Source organism: Capsicum annuum, chromosome 5, assembly GCF_002878395.1.
Source record: "Capsicum annuum cultivar UCD-10X-F1 chromosome 5, UCD10Xv1.1, whole genome shotgun sequence".
In the NCBI taxonomy this organism is placed as follows: Eukaryota; Viridiplantae; Streptophyta; class Magnoliopsida; order Solanales; family Solanaceae; genus Capsicum; species Capsicum annuum.
This window is the reverse complement of record NC_061115.1, coordinates 155545786-155566865: the sequence shown is the minus strand read 5'-3', so window position 1 is coordinate 155566865 and position 21080 is coordinate 155545786. Positions and strand designations below refer to the sequence as shown.

The following is a 21080-nucleotide window of genomic DNA, read 5'->3' as shown; positions in this document are numbered from 1 at the left end:
CAACCTAGTTGTTGCACAGAAGCTAAATGAATATAGTCTACTTCTATTTTGAGGTTTACAAAGGACACTACTTTAGGTGTAGTGAAGGACCCCCAAGATGTTGTAGAAAATAGTTCTTGTGGCCATTTGGTTTAATTCATGCAGGAAAAAATTCAAGATCATGGATTTTTGGGCAATGCTTTGGGGGATAATTATAGGTGTAATGATTCCAAAGATATATATGCCATAATTGAAATTATCAAACCCATGCAGTATTTAATATTTCTTACAATAATTGGCTTGTAGGTGGCGTATGTGACCTTTTTAGCTAAGAGGCCTTTGACTTATAAGTTACATTACTATTTTAGTCATGTTTATTTTTGGTCTGCTATATTTCTATGTCACTATGATGCAAAGAATCTTAGCTTCACCTGTGTAATACCACATATTTCCCTAGCTTAAATAAACTCTCAGTCCATGAGTTATCTTATATAAAATTTTTGAAATACTTAGTATTTTTCAGTTTAGAGACTGCCAATACGTAGAAAATTTAATTAGCTTTCCAATCATATAAAATTCTCTCAAATCCGACATCCAACCGAAGAGTTAGATCCCTTTTTATAAAGTAGTGTGCCAACTGGCACTTCAGCGCATTGCGGAGACCAGCCAAATGGCAATGGTCATTTTCTAGTAAGCCAATGTCATACCACCACACTGTGCCACCAGCCAAATTCCCAATGGTCATTTTTTCCAATGTTTCGTCGCGATCATGGCGCGTTGCGCCAAGGGTGAAATTTGCATACAAAGGGGTAACATGATTCCACTGCATTGTATTGATGACCCACTTTGCAATTATCAGTATCCAGTGATACGACGCGATAGTGCCGCTTTGCGCCAAGGGCCTAAATTGGGTTTTTCAGTTATGAATTTTTAAGTCTAACCAGGGGTATTTGGGTCTTTTTTCATGGCCTTAATCAGTCCTAAACATGAGATTAATGTGCTAAATATCCTATTACATCATTATACACTCAATTTCTCCTAAATCAAATGATTTTCTCTCAAGAAGGGCAAAACCCTTGCTTCATGAAACAAGAGTAAACTCAAGAATTTCTCAAAGAACCTCTAAGAATCAACATTCCAAGGTATGTTAGGTGTTCATCTATGGATTTCTTTCACCCATAGAGTCCAAGAAGCCATTTTTAAAACCACGAGATTATTGATTTATAAATTACAAGCATGAAATTGGATTGTATTCATGGTCATGATATTAATTAAGTTTAAATCCATGACTAATTGTGGTTACCATGAAATTGAAATAGCATGTATATTGAATTGTATAATTTTCATGTTATAATCCTTGTATTTCTAAGTTTTGGCATTGTAGTTACAATGTTTATATGATATCTAAGATTATATGTATTAAGTTGTGCTCCCCAAGTATTTGATAGAATGTCCATGTGAATTAAATGTTGAAATTATGACATGTTTGTATATGTATAAGCTTATGCTTTACATGTGTTTGATAAAATATCTCTATGAATGAATTATAGACAGGTGATCATTGTTATGTTTTTCAAGATCAAGCTATGCTCTACTTTTCATGTTATCGTGTCCTAGGGGTATTTAATACCAAAAAAATCTAGTTATTTACCTAGAGCTACAATAGTTATAGAATAGTATCAGTCATGTCACGATAGTAGAAATCAGTCAGTTACAGAACTCAGTAGTATTCAGTTAGCGACATAACTCATTAAAAACTCTGTATCAGTCTAGTTTAGTTTAGCATAATCAGTTTAGGATCTATTTAGTTAGGAGTAGGATTCAGCACCGAGTGAACCCAAGGATGGGGGCTCACCTGCTAGTAGCGGGTGTGCTTAGAAGCAATTCTCGCATTTCAGAACTACATAGCCAGCATAGGTTATGACATCAACCTGCCATTTGAGGGTTGATGAGGTGTCTTAACCTGGCAGTTGAATGTTTTACCATTCTCATTAGGTACTTTCCTGATGAGGGTAACTCTTCAACTTGTCTTTACCCATGGTATGATACTAACACCCTTCAAGCTAGGGTTACTGGTAGGAACACAAATCTATTAAGAAAAAGGGCATATCAGTTACATGATTACTTTCCACAGTCTTAGTTTTGTGTTGGTATAGAACTCAGTTTAGTTCTACAAAATTAGGACTGTAAGATAAAGTAAATTAGTTTCGGTAATCTCAAATATCAATCTCACATATCAGTAACTCAGTTATCAGAACTCAGAACTCAGCTTCAATAAAAGCTAGCTACAACATACATGTATATGCACAGTATTACATACTCTATTTTTACAACAGTTTCAATTATCTATGTACTCTCATTTTCAGTTAATCTATATCATTAAGTCAGTTATTATTCATACATATGAACCCTTACTTTTATCCTTACCTTATCTAGCATACCAGTATACTTCACGTACTAACGCATACTCTTTCTTTATGCTATGATGTCTCATATCATAGGTTTGGATGCTAAGGGTCTTGACCGCGCATAGACAGATCCAGTTATTAGCAATAGTTTAGTAGTGAGTCCTCACCTATTGAGGGCATGCTTTCATTTCAGTATTTTAGTTTATTAGTATTTCAGTAGTCGGAGTTAGTTGGGGACTTGTCCCATCAACTCTACATTCAGACAGTTCAGTTAGAGGCTTTTCTAACAACACTTTCACATAGTATTTAGTTTTATATATTATTATTATTGTTAATATTCTTATTCAGTATTTCATATTTTTAACCTTATGAAATTTCAGCCTATTTTTCGCATTTATTACAATATTATTATTTAGTGCTCACAACAGATATCAGTCATGGGTTAGCTTGTGGTCCTTCGGGGTTGTAAGCACCATGTAGCGTCTGGGATACAGACTCAGGGCATTAAAACCTGCATCTTAGTGACATAAACAAATAACAAACTAAAGATAAACATGACTAAATCAACATAATAGGTTAGAAGTCACAGTCCTGTAAGCTGAAAATGTCACAAATACCACATGCGAGCTATATATTGTAGGAGATGTTGAATGTTTGGTGGGCTTAGTAATTTCTGTTATGGCATATGTATCTTCAAATCATCACATATATTATTATCACCCAAACCATTGCCTACAAATCCATAATGGAGAATTTCTTCCAGCATGAATTTAACAAAATAGCCACTACTACCATTTGGTGCAACATTTTGGGTATCCTTCACTACATCTGAAGTAATGTCCTTTGTAAACCTCTGAACAGAAGAAGACTTCCTCTTTTTTCTCCTATGAAGCAACCAGAATGAAGTAATATTATTCTACTGGCCATTGGAAATTCACTTGCGAAGCCATAGTCGGATCTATCCAAAGAGGTGTCTTTTATTTCTATCACTCCCTTTATTTCACTAAGCTTTAAATGCAGTTTGTTTTGCTCTTCTATTTCTTTTATAGTGTCATCCAACATCGAATCATTTATATTTCCCACTTTATCCACTTTGATGATATTCAAACCATTACCATCAGTATCCATATGATTAATCTCATTCAAGCTAGCCAGATGAGGTGAAGGCACATGTTTCTTAGGAGGTGAAGGCACATGTTCCTTAAGAGGTGAATGCATGGGCTACCTCATGTATCCTAACTCTAACTGTGGGCAAAATATATGAAGCATCTATGGGGAATCTTGTTGTTCCTACTGCTACTGCCCTTTTTTCATTTGGGTGAGAGTAATTGCATGTGTCCATTACACTTATGTGTAGATCGTTGTTTCCTTGATAGTAAAATGAGATATTTTTCTCATGTTAATCGCTTTAAGCAATTCAGCCCACAGGTGACAAGGGATGTTGAAGACCTTACCGATTTGATAGGTCAATGTTTTGAGTTTCGTTTAGTAGCAAATTTAGCTTTTAATGAAGTTAAGCTTCAAAGTTTAGAATACACTGATATATCTTAAATTTATATCTGAGATCCTACCAACCAATGTGATGCTGAAGAGATCTGATAGAAATATATCAACTTGTAAACTTTAAATACTGAAAGTGTATTATGCAGTTTACCAAATTACCACTTATGTCATTGTTACCCTCTCAAAGAGAAAAAACTAAGCTTATATCACTTTATGTGCTCTCAATATGAAACTATATTGATGATACATTCTTGATCTTTCAATGTTAATTTTATACGTATCAAACTGGTCGAAATAGTTAACTTCAATAACTAGAATATTCTAAGAATAAAATAAGAAATTATTATTGAAAATAAAAAAAAAGGATCCTAGACTGGTCTTACATCTTATTAATAATGAATAAAATAGCCTAGAGAGCCACAAAAATTAACTTATAAAAGTCCGACTGTTGCTTTTATAGTTTACACGAACAAGCTCTAATGATTAATTCATCATCTTGAACAAGAAAATCTAATGTTTACAATTTACGGCAAACTGCTCAAGTTGTAAACCTAAGTTTCTTATTTTGACAATTCTAAAGTCTTCGACATCTGTTGAAAGATGTTAACAAGGATCGTTTAGTGTAGTTATGTACCATAGTTTGAGATATCCCATGGATAAATTCTTACCTTGTTTGGTTCATGGTATAAATTTATTCAAGGACTAATTTGTACTATTAATCAAACACGGTATAAAACAAATACCAAATTTACACTTGGTATAACCCATCTTATTCCATCAACCATGCGACTATTTAATATGTAACGCCCCGCATTTTGGGTTACAATATAGACCATGATTCCGATGCATTGATAATCTCGAAGCCATAAATCCAATGCCAATATGGCATATTAATTATTTTCATAGTATGTGAATCCATTCAAGCTTAAATTTAGACAATAGAGGTGCTTTGACTCAAGGACGAGTTGAAAACTACTTCGACCGATTAAGTTTAAGTAGAAATTATAATTTGTGTCAATTTCTATCGTCCATGACTCTTTGTATATATCGAATTAGAGAGCCTACTATGTGTAAAATGATAGGTTTTCGAGTTAGTTTTCCAACGATACACCCGAGCAAGAAGTTATGGTCTTTCAAAGTAGAATGCGTCGCCTAACCAATTGCACATGGCCACTGGAAAGCATATGCGATAGCATAGGCGGCGCCTATGTAAATATAGGTGATAGTATAGGCGGCGCCTATGTAAATATAGTCGATAGCATAGGCAGCGCCTATGTAAATATAGGCGATAGTATATGCGACGCCTATGTAAATATAAGAGATATCATATGCGGCGCCTATGTAATGGTTTCAAGTGACTTAAACACTCCGTTTTGGGGGAAAATGGTCCTTTTCCCTCCATTATTCACCCATAAACACGAAATTCAGTCCCCAATTCTCCAAAATACATCCACATTCATCTAAAAATTCTCAAGAACACTCCCAAGGGTTTCAAACTAAAAACCCAAATAAATTAAGATTCAACTGTGGATTTTCAAAATTGATTAGTGATTCGAAATTCCCAATCCATAGGTTTCAAGAAGAACCCATTATTTTTTGAAATAGAGGTACGCGGGGTTTTTCTAAATTCTCATGCGCATAGAAAAATCACGTTTTAGAGTGGAGTTTTTGAATCTATGTATATATTCATGTATTAAGTGTTTTAACATCATTGTTTTGGTGTTTTGATCTTCCCCAAAGTGATTTGAGAATATGAATGTATGAAACTATGTACTTATGAATGAATTCTTGTTGAGAGCATGATTTTTGGTGAATTCCCTCTTATTATGAATTTTTCAGATTTGTCATAGCATATGAATTGTTTTGCAATGCATCCTTGAAAAGCACTATATGAAATGATTGAACTCTTGTTATGACTTAAAGGTGGTTTTAAATCACTAAAGAGGGAATCTAGCATGAATGTTTAATGTTCATAATGCATGTAATGAAAAAGTGCATGGATTTGCTAAAGGCACTAGACCACCATATGTTGATGAAGTTTTTGCATGATTTTGACTCAAGTCTCGAAACATTACATCTTCTATATCAGTTGCATGTTTTTGGTGGTGTAAATTATGATTTAAATAAAAGATTTAAATTAATCTATTATGGCTCAGAAGTCATGACTTGCAAGTCTTGGTATGACGATACCCATTCAGACCAATGCCATATCTGACTCAAACTAATAGATATTTCAGATTATCATGATTTTAGACATTCAGAATGTTGTATGTACAGAAAAGGTTAAAAATGGGCATACAGAGACGTTAGGTGGTTCCCCGAAGAGGGCTTGAGTTCAAGCAACTCATTGCCTAAAAATCATGGTTTGTTGACCCGGGTATATTATTATACGCTGACTTAAGTGTCGTGTGGCATATCAGATTCAGGAACTCCAACCCTTGCAGCATACTCGAAGGTTTCTCCACTTAGTTAATAGAAGATTCCATATCGCCCGTGGAATATTAGACTTGTAGGGGATACCACCTAACTCAAAAGTAATACATAGATCAGAGTTTGAGATTTACAGAAAGGTTACATGTTTTATGAAGATGTCCATGTGGTTTTAGAAACTGTTTTATGCATAATGTTTGATGAAAATTTGCTCTCATGTATTATATATATATATATGTTCAATTACTCTATTTTGGATTGCTTCTCATGCCAGTACAATTGTGCTGACCCCCCTTCCTCCTAGGTACTAAGGCACAGTCTAGGGGTCCAGATCCTCAGTAGAGTCTACAGACAGGGTTGTCTCAGAGTACAGTTGGTGAGCGTTCTTTGCTTCGAAAGGCTTAGTCATTTTGGTATTTATTTCATTATGGTTTTTGGTCTGCTGGGGGCCTTGTCCTAGTTATTCAGATAGTATGTCAGTAGAGATTTCGCAGACTGTTGCAGATGTTTATTAAATATTGTTGGACATGTTTTTAGGCCTTTAACTATTTTAAATTGTTGACCATGTTTCCGTATTATTGTGTCTAATCCGTATTACTTTGATCATATGAATTATGTGCATGATTACCAAATAGACAGAGGGCGTTTCGGACCTTCGGATGTGGGAATGCCCATCATGGACAGGGCCCCGATACGGGTCGTGAAATTATATCACCTCCCATATGACATAACATTGTTCAGGAATTATCATCGAAATATTTTATCCAGCGTTTGACTATAGATTCTCTAATATTTTTGCAAGTTATTTTTTAGTGCAGATTAGGTGAAGTTTCACAATGTGTCTGCCCATAGTATTTGGGAAATATATTTTACTCTTAAAAGTTCCCAAAAATTAGAATTTGGCCTAAATATAAGTTTATTCTATTATTTGAGAATAGAGATTTATGTCAAAGATGTTTGCCAAATGATGTCAAATTCTATGGAAAACATTATTTGCAAAGTAACATCAGAAAATTTTATTTAATAGTAACAAATTTTATAAGTTAATGTGATTTAGTCTTTTTGTGTTATACTATATCAATACTGAATTATATTTCGATTTCTTTTGTTGTTGATAAAATTTTGCGTATTTTATATCACCCTTCTCAATGAGTGGGCTGCAGTGAAGGTGAACATGGTTGAGCCTGACTTGTCTGTATGTATAGAGTGTTGGGATTTTTTTAGTGACAGGACATAGATATTAAACCAGTCAGATACATTGATTAGGAATCAATGGAGTTAAGGTTGCGTACTACTGAAACCTTCCATTAGCTTCGACAGATCTTTCCTCAAAATAAAAAACAAAAAAACTACAATTTAAAGTTTTATCAGATCATTATCCAATATATGCAATGTATATTATGATAATATTATTTTTAAATATTAGTTGGTAAAACAGTTATAGGTTCTAAAACTTTGGAATGGGCGCAAACATCAGTTTGTTGAATTACTCTGCTGATGGCCAGAGTATGTTATCGTAACAAATATTGTTAGATGAGCAACAGGATGAATGATTTTAATCTAGATGGTAGACTTTGTCTAATGTTGGATCTTTTCTGTCTTTTATCTCTCAATTTAATAGGTTTTCCCTTTTTTAATGTGATTTTACAATATGTCTTTTGTAAGTTGGATCAACTCTCAAGAACTAGTTTTTGGAGTTCAAACAATTCTTTGAAATGTGAGGGAATTCTAAGACTTCTTCATTCAAGGTTTAAGTTAATAATTATGAGGGTGTGTGGTAAATCTAGAAAAAATGCATGACATCATGTCGTAGACGTCAAAATTTTATGGGACTCGACAAATAGATCTCAATTTCAGTTAGGATTCTTGAAGGCTACTCTACCCCAAACCTAAAATGCACCTATATAAGGGTATTACATTTCATTTAAGAGGCATTTTGTGTATCGCATAGACTTATGGATAATTCTCAAAGAGATCTAAATCTTGGAATCCCGTAAACTCTTGGGTTGTCCACAAAGAATAAGGCACCAAATATAGTCATTTTCAAAGTTGTTGTTTAACATTCTTCGTAATCAAGTACGTTGCAAGGAGTTTCAAATTATCCTATATTTGTAAAATATGCCATTATAAACCCTCAAATTATAGAGAAAATCAAGAAAGAAGAATAAAGGGAATCATATCCGAGTCCTCCAGTCAAAAATAAATATTTTAATTATTAGGAAAAGAAATCATTAAACCTATTACTTATTTTTGGTAGTAAGTGTGAATTTAATTTAATTTAATTTGTGTAAGTGCCTATTCGGAAACTAGAAAATTCTTCTATAAGAGTAGCACTTGGGATGGTAGCATCTATGTAGACATTACCCCTAGCTTAATAGGCTAGAGAATAGTGTTTCAATAGTGCAGAGCACAGAAACACTCTAAGGGGTCGTTTGGTTTGAAAAAAAGTTATACTGGGATTAGTTATGCTGTGATAAGTTTTGCTAGGATTAGTTGTCCTGGGATAAGTTATCCTGGTATTATTTTTTAGTGGTTGTTTGGTTTGTGGTACTAAAAATAATATCTAGTGCATTGTTTGTTTACTAAAATACCACTCACTTTAGTTAACTTAATTATTTTTATGTTTGTATTCCTATGATTGATCTCTTCTTTTTTTCTTCCGGAGAGACAAATCTTTTTAATCTTAATTATTTTTACTCGTTCACCCCATTATCTTTCAACCTTATTAATTAAGCTGCTTCTAATATTGTTAGTGCTATAATTTTCTTGTGTCTTTTCACATCATATTTGCGTAAGGCAAGCAGTAGTAGTACTGGTGGGACAGGGTCACCATGTGGTGCATGCAAATTTCTAAGGAGAAAATGTGTTGTTGATTGTATATTTGCACCTTATTTCAACTCAGAAGAAGGTCCTTCTAAATTTGCTGAAATTCATAAAGTGTTTGGAGTAAATAATGTGTCTAAATTGTTGCATAATGTACTAGTGGATGATCTTTGTGATGCTGTTGTTACAACTGCTTATGAAGCGCAAGCTAAGATTAAAGATCCTGCCTATGGTTGTGTCGCGAACATCTTTTCTTTACAACAACTGGTACTTAATTAACTTTAATCATATATATATATATATGAACTTTGGTTTTCATATTTTAATTTATTAATTCTATATGGTGTAAAAGAATTTTTGAGATTATCACATCACTTAAAAGATGTAACACACACTTGAGTTGAAGGTCTTCGGCAAATAGTCTTCTCTACCTCCTCCTGAGGTAAGAGTGAGATCTACATTTACTTTTATCATTTTAAACCTAATTACTTGCCTTTGTTGTGTTTTCTATGTCTCCTAAAAGAGACAACATTAACAACCTAGAAAATTGAAGTAGCTTAAGTAAATGTTGTATAATAATAAAATTAAAAGTTGGAACCAGTAATGTAGAAAATGAGCCAGGTTAATTATATTACATGCTATAATAAGCAAAAATACAATAATACTATTTAAAAAAAGTAATATGCTGTCGGTATATATATATTTATGTTTAGATACCTTTGTAGATATAAGTTACCAGCTGAAATTCACTAATCATTGTGTGAGAGGATTTGACAACTAGTTCATGTATGTAGTGTTTTTTATAGTTTATCCAGTACTTTTCTTTAAAAAAAAACTCTCTCCAATGCTACAACAACATATACAATCAATATAATTCCATAATTCAGTGATGTGTACACAATTTAGTCCTATAACTCGAGGCAATGTAGAACAATATTTTACCATCAATCAACATAAATTGCGCTGACGGGTAATTTTTCCATTTAGGAAGTTGATTTATTTAATTTTTTTGGATAAACATAAATTGCGCTAACGGGTCATTTTTTCATTTATTTATTTTAATAATACACATTTGTATCAATAAGCCATAAAATCCTATATATTTTCTATTATGTGAGACAAAGGGTTTGAGGGTAATTCTGTCCTTTTCTAATTTTATCCCAAGAATAAATAATGGTGGGATTGTTATCCCACCAAATATGTTGATAACTTATCCCGGGACTATTTATTAGTCCCAGGATAAGTTATCCCGAATGTTGCCAATCAAACATACATAAAAAATATTATCCCAGAATTATTATTTTATCCTATGATTATTTACTTTTGTACCTCACACCAAACGACCCCTAAGGTCTTTAAGACCAAAAAGGCTCTAAGGTTCTTTGGGTTTTTATGCGCAGAGTAGAAATAAAGCATCAACTTTAATTAAAATGGCGCAAATTGAAGAAAACCATAAATATGTATGTGCACTTCGAGGTTAATAATCATAAGCATGAACAACAAATATACAGACAAAACAATTGAAAATTAGTTATGATAAAATAAAGTATCAATTGTTTAGTCTCACAACTTCAGGATTGCACTCATTGCCAAGAAAAAATATGTGTTAGTCCTTGATGACCACATTGAAAAAGCCCTAAAGCGAGGTAAAGAGTTCAATATGTTTTGTGCCTCCCTTTAGGGATTAAGCTCTCTTGAAGCCTAGCTTTGATAGTACTGCTAGAGAGGCAAATTTTGATGGATTCTCAACTCAAGATAAATGTAATCAAAGCAGGATTGAAAGGAAAATCATGATACAAAATAGCAAGATAAAGAGAGAAATTAAAGCAGTATGCAGTTGTAAAAATGAAGAATCAGATACTATGTGAATACTTAATAATATTACTAAATAAGAAAAAGATTAAAAATAGGAGACTAACCCTTTTCCTTTCCTACGTAAAAGTACGATAACACTCAGCTACCTAGTACCTTTCTATTCAAATTCTGAACCTCCATACCTTTCTACTTAGGGTCATGCCCTTAGTAAGATGAAGATGCATCATATCCTATCGTATCACCTTCCCCATGTCCTTCCAAATCACCATCCCCAAGTTCTTCATTTGTCTACCTTTCGTAAGCACTACTATTAGCAACTCCTCACACATTATTACTTCATCTGCGCTCCTCATCTTTACATGTGTGAACCATCCCAGTATTGTTTTTCTTATTTTTTACACCATAGAGGTCATTTTGACCTTGTCCTATCTATATACATCATTCAGAATCCCATCTCTCCCACTATTTGCACACATCTATCTAAGAATCCTCATCTTTGGTACCTGCATCTTTCAATGCCTGCGTTCTTGTCTGGACATCATTCTACCCCATACAAGTTACACTAATGTAAGTTAAGTGTATTGAAGAAAAATTAAGTAATTAAATGTGTTTTCTATGGAACAACCTATGCTTTAAAATAGATGATCATACATTGCAACATGATATTAGAGTAGGCAAGATATCCTAGATTCGAGTCTCTTCATCACCCATTATTATCAAATAGAATTTGCCTGAGCTATTATATTTACAAAGGTTCTCCACACGAAGCAATTTGTGAAGAATAGGCTAGGATTGGGTGTAATCTAGATGATTTAGTATGCCTTAGTGAATCAAATTCCTCAAAAAATTTTACTAAGATTAGGGAGAATGTATCGTAGACTCAATGTGTGTAATTGGTTTTAATAAATACTCTACATTTTCAAGTAAACAACAATGGTGAGAAAGCACTTGGAGGAGAGATGATGAGACAAACATCAAGTAAAGAAATTTCCTTTAAGAAAGAGAGGGAGTTGGTTCCATCCCATAGGTTAGTATCATGCGTATACTTCTTCAAAACTGCATAAAGTGACCATTATTATTATCCACATATCCTTTCTTGCATTTTTGAAAAAGTTGTCACATCTTTCAAATTGGAAAGGGCATGCCAATAGGGACTAAAATGTCATTTTCCCTTTAAGTCCAAGTGTTATCTCTTTTCCCTTCTTTAAAAAAAAATTACAAATTCCCTTCTCTTATTAACTCTTAAATTCTCATTAACCATCTCTCAACGATTATCTTGACCCTTTCAATTTTCTTTTTCTTTTTATCTTTTTCCTTTCTAAATCAAAATGCCTAAAAAAGTTTCATCTTAAAATCATTCAAAAGAATCAAAAAGCCCTTACTCACCTACATCCACTATATAAAATACCTTTTTTATACCCCTTCCTCACTTGTGTCAATTATAGAAACTACCATAGAATAAATCTAAAAAATGACCAAACCAAACCAAGAAAAAGTAGTGAGGAGTTAGGGTCATCAATAGAGACAAAATTACCAGAGATCACTGCTCCTCTAAGAATCCAAAAATTGATGCACTCCATGAAAAACTCCAAAGAACAAAGTTCCCCTACCCTCTCTAAGTCTAATCCTATTTTGCTCAGTTATTTGAAGAGGGAATTTCAGTTAAAAAATTGAAACCTTTAAGTTGTGTCTTAGGTAGGAAGGACTAGGTGGCTGAGAGTTTGACCTTGTTTACTAGTGCTCAATTAGAGAGTAATTTTTAGATGGAGGAAACCAATTTTACTTTTGATTTAAACCTTGCAACTACTGAGAAAACTCTGATAGTTATGTAGACGAGGAGGAAGGGATGATTATGCACCCCTAAGTTAGAATATGCAAACACAAAAAGGAAATAAAGATAAAGAAAAATTTGAGGAATCTATTAAAAATGGTTAAGACATATACCTCTAGGATTGTGGGGAATAAATTATTAGGATATGTTATGAAAGCTAGCAAATCATCCATAACAAAGAGTAAAAGGGTGAAAAGGGGAACAATAGTTTATGAGTAGCATGTCGAGGTAGTTGATATAGGTGAAGGAGAAGGTGAAATTATTGCTAATGTTGATGTTGTAAAGGAGAAGGGGAGGAAGAAATCTCATAAAGGAAGGAGGACCAGGTCCTCTTAAGAAAAATAAAAATCATTACCCCCAAGAAACACAATGCAGTGAAGACAAAAGTTTTCTGAGGACCTATTCCCATGCAGGAGAGTCTGATAGAAGAAGAGTTAGGGAGTGATTCTAAGAGGAGGAAATTATAAAAATATGAGCAAGTCGTGTAAAGGAAAGAGAGGAATGTGATTCTAAAATCTTAAATAGTTTTTTCAAGAAGCGAATTTGACTATAGTATCTTTGAACAACTAGGGAAGGTTGAAATAGTAGAGTATGTGAGACATTAGTTTCATCTCTTTGAAGAACCAGCTTCCTCGGTGTTTGAAAAAGAGGCTAGGGAGTTTTTTTACACTATAAAATTTTTGGAGGATGGATTAAGTTTATTTATATTAGATCAAGGGAGAAAGGTGAAGACGGATAAGGAGATCATAGGAAAGATTCTAGATGTTCCCATTATTGGAGACAAACCTGTGAAAAATCAATAGCCTTTAGCAGAATTCATGGAGACTACTTCTAAAGTGGAAGATACTTCTATATTAGAAGTCAAAAATATGTTCCTGAATAGAGAGTTTCAGTAAGTGTTTGATTTAATAAACAAGGTGCTACTACCCAGGTCTAAGAAGAGGATTGTGTCCTCTACTATAGACCTTTTTCTTATGGAAAGTCATAGTTAGTTTGATCTTATTAATTTACATATTTTGATGACTAAGCACATGTACAAGGTTGTGAGTGTTAAGGAAGGAAATCATGGAATGCCCTATGTGTATTTCCTAAATAGGGTGTTCAATTATTTTAATGTTGTTTGTAAAAAAGAAACACATATTACAATGAAACAGATGTTCACTTTGCATACTTTCATAGAAAATGAGTATGTTGAAGGAAAAGTTGGGACCAAGTCCCAAGTTTGATAATGGATTGATGCCCAAGAAATATTGAGTATAAAGGTTGATGAATTGAAACTTTCACTAGCTCTAAAGGAGGCAAAGATTATACACATCAAGTTAAGGAATCAACTGCTAGCATTAGAGGGACCTGGTGTTTCAGAGGAATTGAAAACTGAGAATAAAGCATTGAAAACATGAGTCACTACTTTATTCGAAAAGGTCAAAGAGCTAAATGTTAAAGTCAAGGACCTTACAAAACTGCTCCTAAAAAATCATTCTAATGTGTGAGCTGGATGATGGAGATGGTCCTTATATCTCTTGCTACCAAATCTCCACCCTGTTAAGCCTCCTGTTATGTATCCTTCTTTAGTCAGTTTCCCTTGGTTGTGTTGCGGATGATTAGTTTAATTTCTTTATACTTTTTTTGGGAATTACAGTTTTTGGCAATTCTCCTGATTATGAAATGAAAGGATCTTTTATTTGTGTTTATCATGTATCTCTTCTTTATGGTTGCTCATTCATGTTATTGTTGCTCCAATGGCCATGAGTTAACTTACTTGTGCTTTTTTATTATCTTGGTTTACTATATTTACTTTTTTTGATGCATAAAAAGAGAAGATGATCTTACTAGAGGCAGGTATCTCACTATAGGCAGGTAGCTCATAGGGACCTAGTCTCTAATGTAATATTTATAAAAGGAGTGTTATTGATAGAGGAAAGATAACTAAAGGGGGAAGTACTGGTGAAAGTTGGAATTTTAGTTGGAATTTGATAATTATTCTGGTGTTTGCTGAAGTAAGAGCGAATCTGAATTTTCCTTATGTAGGAAATTGTTGTTTTATATTTTGATAATGACTTAGAAACCTGCTCAGGGACCAGGTCCATTATATTCATTTGCTAAAGGTTGCTAAAGGACAACTATACCACACTCTACACTATTTTGTCCTATCGCATAATTACTGTGCAGGTGCATAGTGTACAGTATTAGGTACGAATTCCAACAAAAATCCTTACGCGTCTATATAAGCAAAAGGAATCAATTATGAGAAAAAACTTTTGCATCCAATCTAATCAAAAGGCATAAAAAGTTCTCTTTCTTAAGATGTTGAAATTTTCTTGCTCTTTAATTAGCTTTAACTTGAGTATTGTTCAAAAGAAATTTTACTACAGTATTTGTGAGTAAATTTATAGTTTTGTTTTCACTTCTTTTGCTTAGTTAGAGTTCTTATGAATGGTTGACTAGAGTTAGTCGATAGAGAGAAGGTTGAGACAGAGTTCTCTTGGGTAGTTGTAATAGAGCTATTACAAGCCGTAAGATTTAGGTTAAATACTGTTAGAGTCTATAATTAGAGTTATTTTGATTATAATGGAGCTTGGGAAAATGTTTGAGGATATGTCATGATTTTCCTCCCATGATCTAGGAGGTTTCCAAGTAAAAGTCTCTGGTGTTGATTTGTTTTGTAAATTTTTCTTTGTATTTGTAACGACCCGCATTTCGGGTAGAATGTAAATCGTTATTCCTACATGTAATTGTTCCAAAGACCAATAAATCCTATGCTAATTTAGTTTTTTAATCAATTATGTAGTGTGGGTATCTAGTTGAGAATGAATTGAGATCATAAAGGTCCCTTAACTCAAAGACGAGTTGAATGTTTTCCAATCGATTGAGTTCTTGTGAGCATCTATACTTAGGCCAATATCCATCGATCATATATTTTATTATATAACGAATTAGGGGGCCTACTATATATTAAATAAAATGCCTTTGTGTCCTCTTTTTAATGATACCAATTTTGCCTCAATCCGATACCCCAACAAAAAGTTATGACTTTGTAAAGTGGAGTGCGTCGCCTAGCAATCCCCTAAGGCTACTGGAATTGTTGTGCTATGGGAAATGCATCGCACAGCCTATTTTGGTAGATGGGAAATGTGACACCTAGCCTATTTTGGGTGATGGACATTGCGTGGCACTACTTAGCTTAGGCCATAGGGAATGCGTCGTATGCCATATGGCCCAAGGGCATAAAAATATTTTTTTTAAGTCATTTTAAGGGAAACCAAATCTTGTTACATTCCAAAACCGTCCCTAATAATCCTTAAATGAAATTAGGGTCATTAGTAACATTTCAACTCTCTTAAATCCCTAGTTCATCTCTCAAGAGTACAAAAGGACAAAAACAACTAAGGGTTAAACATTCAAGATCAAGGGTTCAATCTTTCACAAATTCTTCATCACTAAGGTATGTGGGACTACCTTAAACTCGATGGGCATAAATTTTACTATTGTTTTTATCAAGATTTAAGATCCCCAATCATGTTTATAAAGAAGAGTTTGAAATTGTCTTTAAAAGTATGTATCATGAAATTTTTTTGAAGAAATTATATGTTGTCTTGAACCATATTTCACGAAATTTGAATATAACTATATATCCATGTTTTGGTTTCAATGAAAAGTTAATTGAGAGAATAAATGATAAAAAGAACTCCCTCTCCCATCATGATATTTTCGATTGCAAGTGTTACAGGTTGTTTAAAGGAATGAACTTTCTAAAAGAAAAACTAAAGGGTGAATGTTTTTCTAATGATCATGGGTTGATATTTTGTGTGATATGTTGAGAGGGTGTTTTTGCATCATAAAAATTTATTGTGTCAAATTAACGATTTCCACGTGTTTTGAGAAAGGCAATATGACATGGCCACCTTATATTTGTACTATTGAGAGAAGAGTGTTTTGATGTAAACTCAATTAAAAATCTATTTCATAACTTTCCCTCACTTGATGTCTAAAAAAAGGGGTGGTCATTAACAACGATAATAGCTGAAAAAGGGCTACATATATGATATGATGCGAATTGATTGACTTTCAAGTCAGAGTATGAAGATACCCGATGATGACATACCTTTAATAAAATAAGTATTGAACGTTTTGAAAGTATAAAGCATGAATTTAAAGAACTAAAATTCAGACTTAAGAGAGCTAGTTGGTTACCCAAAGAAGGCATTTGAGTTCAAGGGCTCATCATTGGAGACCATAGTTGCGGATGCAGAACTTAATGATATATTATCCTACATGGAAGGACATTTAGGACATCTCATATAAGGGGAATTCCTGTGTTGTGCTCACATGGGGGGTATCACCACTCTAATCCTAGCGGCTACTTGGATTGGAGGCTTAGCCACCGCGTCAAAGGCGAGTTCCACATAGCTCATGGAATTTCAAATCTGTAGGGTGTACCACTAGCTCAGAAGAATAATAAAGAGTGAGTCAAGATTGTGAAAAATTGATTTGAAATTATTAAATATGCCCATATATTTTTACTTAAATAATGTTCACTGTTATTGTGAAATGCTCTCACCGATTTTGTATAAACACATGATATTTTGGGTTGTTTCACATACCAATAAATTTGTATTAAACCTCTATATTTCAGGATCTAAGGCTCAGTCCATGAAACCCGCTAAACCATAGGTTTGTTTGACAGAAGTGTGCAGTTGGTGAGCCTCCCTATTTCGGAAGGCTTATTTTTAAAACATTGTTACTTCAGTATATGGTTTGATTGGGGGCCTTGTCCCAGTTTTAGATAAATGTTTGTTTCCATATTGGTATTGATTTCATAGATTGGTTTTAGATGTCTTTAAAGGTTTATGAAATCATAGTTGTATGGTTCCTTTGAAGTAAAAGAATGACCATGTTTCCATATTGTTATGTATTTCTACTTTTTCTTATTAGATATTGATTATTTATATGATTGCCAGTTAGATAAGGGATCTCGGGCCTTCTTTATCCTGGATGTCAGTCGTGACCAAGGTCTTAACTCGGGATGTGACAAATATGGTATCAAAGCATAGTTCATGGTCCCAGGGTGTCTACGAAATTGCATCAGGTAGAGTTCTATTTATGGGTATGTAGAGTACCATACTTATAAGAAGGAGTCTTCAAGACTTTTAGGAATGTCTCTTTTTTTTCATGATTTAGTTCATGCTATAGAGTCTACGTGTCCTCTAATCAATGATTTCCTATATTTTAGAAAGATAATATGCCTCCTTGCTGCTCTAACGAACAAAATGCCCAAGATGAAGTGGACCCAAAATAGAGCTCGCACACTAGAGTTTGTTCCTACTCCGAGAGTTCCTCCAGTTCTGACCAGTCTACCTCGGGCTCAACGAATCGATAATAACCATCCCCAACCTTATTAGAGGGAGGTTTTAAATACCGAGTTCAGATAGTCCATCTATTTGATTGCGCAACTGGTAACCTCTCAGACCCGTCGATCTGAAGATATGAGTTCGATGTCGGGTTCACCTGAGATTACCTGGGTTAGCCTATTATTCACTGAAATAAATGTTGAGGAGGATCCCCTAATGGTTCATTGATGATTTGGAGAATATTTTTGAAGTGATTCATGTAAATGAGGTTAAAGGTGTGGAGTTGGCATCCTATCAACTTAAGGATGTGGAAAATTAATGGTATAATAAGTGAGAGGATTGAAAGGGTAGTAATTCTGAACGGGTGATTTTGTGGAAGATTTTATAGATTGTTTCTTTCCTCAGGCATTGAGGGAGGCAAAGGGTGAGGAATTCATGAATTTGAAACAAGGGAAAATGAGTGTCAAGAAGTACATCCTGAAGTTCAACTAGTTATCCCATTATGCTCCAGAATTGGAGGCTAATATGAGAGCTCGTATTCAGATGATTTGGTATTAAAATGAAAAGGATCAATGTATAATAGAGACATGGATTTCTCCAAACAGTCCATTTATATACAACACAAAGAAAAATAGAAGGAAAGGCTAGTAGAGGTAAGAGAGAAGGACAGGCAGGCCAAGAGAACTAGATCTACAGATTAGGATAACAGTCAGCACCAAAGTGGTATTTGGGATAATAAATGGTCAGAGAAAAAGTTTTGGAGTAATGCTTAGTCTTTTGCTAGCGCCCCAGCGCCTAAACCTCCATTTTATAGGCAACCCAAGAATTTTCAGCCCAATAGTGAGGCAGAAGTGCAGGGTGCTTAGTCCTAGGAGAGTGTGGCGTAATCCTTCAGGTTATACCCGCACTGCGGTAATTGTGGAAATAATCATCCAAGGAGGTTCTTTTTCTATGGTATGGTGTGTTATACGTGTGGTCAGCCTAGGCATCTTCAGAGGGATTGTCCCTCAAGAAAGAATGTTGGGGCACTAATTTCAAAGAAAATTTAATGACACCACTGCCACCCAAGGTTACCACTTTAGCTATCGGAGGTGGTCGTAATCGATTATATGCTCTGTCTAACCGCCAGGATACATAGGCTTCGCCAGATGTGGTCACAGATACATTGTGAATCTTTTCCTGTAATGAGTATGTGTTGCTTGACCCAGGGTCTACCTTTTCTTTTGTAACCCCTTTATGTGGCTGTTGGTTTATGTTTTGAACTTGAAAATATTCCGAACCTTTCTCTATCACCACTCATGTTAGTGACTCGATTGTAACTAGGAGGGTGTATAAAAATTTTGTAGTGTTGTTTGTAATCATGATACTGTGGCAGACCTTATAGATCTTGATATGATTGGATTTGATGCTATTTTGGGAATTGATTGGCTCCACTCGTGCTACACAACCCTAGACTATAGAACCTAAAAAGTTACTTTCTCTTTTCTGAATGAACCAGTGATTGAGTGGGGGGTATTCTTTAGCACCTAAGGGGAAATTTATATCTTATCTAAAAGCCCATAAGCTTATTTCTAAGGTTTTTTTTGTATCATCTTATTTGGGTAAAAGATTATAATACAGAAAGTCCTTCTCTTCGATCTATTTCTATAGTTAATGAATTCCCAAAAGTCTTTCCTGAAGATCACCCAGGTATACTTCCTTATAGGGAGATAGATTGTCATTCATTTGTTGCTAGATACCCGTCCTATTTCTATTCCTGTATACAGAAGGCTGCTGCAGAATTGAAAGAGTGAAAGAAACAGCTGAAAGATCTTCGAAATAAAGGCTTTATCCATCCTTGGGGTGCACCTATACTTTTTGTACGTAAGAAAGAGGGCTCACTCCGTATGTATGTAGTTTACCATTAGCTAAATAAGGCCACAATTAAGAACAAATATCCTTTTCCAAAAATCGATGATTTATTTGATAAACTCCAAGGTGTTAAATGTTTCTCAAAGATATACCTTCATTTGAGGTATCATCAATTGAAGGTTGGGGAGGTTGATATTCCCAAGATAGCATTTTGAACTCGATATGGCCATTATAAATTCGTGGTCATGTCCTTTGGATTGACTAATGCCCTTGCAGCTTTCATAGACCTAATAAATATGGTGTTCCATCAATTTCTAGATATGTTTGTCACATTTTTTATTGACAATAACTTGGTCTACTCTAAGAGTAAGGAAGATCATGCTAGTCACCTATGAATCATCCTTCAACCCCTCAAAGATCATAAATTGTATGTAAAATTTTCCAAGTGTGAATTTTAGCTTAGTGCTATTTCATTCTTAGGGCATATTGTGTCTAGTAAGGGAATTAATGTTGACTCAAAAAAGATTGTTATAGTGATAAAATGGTCCAGACCCTAACCGATATTCGGTGCATCTTGGGTTTGGTAGGGTATTAGAAAAGGTTCATAGAAATTTTTCCTTCCATACCTCCTCCACTTTCTAGGTTGACACAAAAAAGGTGAAATTCGTGTGGTCTAACTCCTGTCAGAATACTTTTGAGAAATTAAAAGACCAGTTAACTACTACACCTATTTTAACCCTTCTTGAGTGTACATATGGTTTTGTTGTGTACTCTGATGTTTCTGGGGTGGGACTTGGGTGTGTACTTATGTATTATGGCAAGGTGGTAGCTTATGCATCTAGGCAGTTGAAGGTGCACGATCGAAATTACCCCACCCATTACTTGGAGTTAGAGACTGTGGTGTTTGCACTTAAAATCTGGTGGAATTATCTTTATGGGGTACACGTTGATATTTTCACTGACCGCAAAAGTTTACAGTATGTTTTCTCACATAAAAAACTGAATCTCAGGCATAGGCATTGGTTGAAACTGTAGAAGAATTATGACATGATCCTGTACTATCATTCAGGAAAGAAAAATATAGTGGTCGTC

General features: G+C 34.3%; 1 protein-coding gene across 1 annotated transcript in view; it reads left to right on the top strand.

The window, feature by feature from the left end:
- Positions 1-3658: 3658 nt before the first annotated feature.
- The window catches only part of LOC124898549 (LOB domain-containing protein 16-like), a 38170-nt gene continuing 20748 nt past the window's right edge, over positions 3659-21080 (top strand). Inside the window, exons 1-2 of the mRNA XM_047412187.1 lie at positions 3659-3705; positions 9074-9410. Of these exons, the coding sequence (XP_047268143.1) occupies positions 3659-3705; positions 9074-9410 (384 nt within the window). The remainder of the gene's footprint in view (positions 3706-9073; positions 9411-21080) is intronic.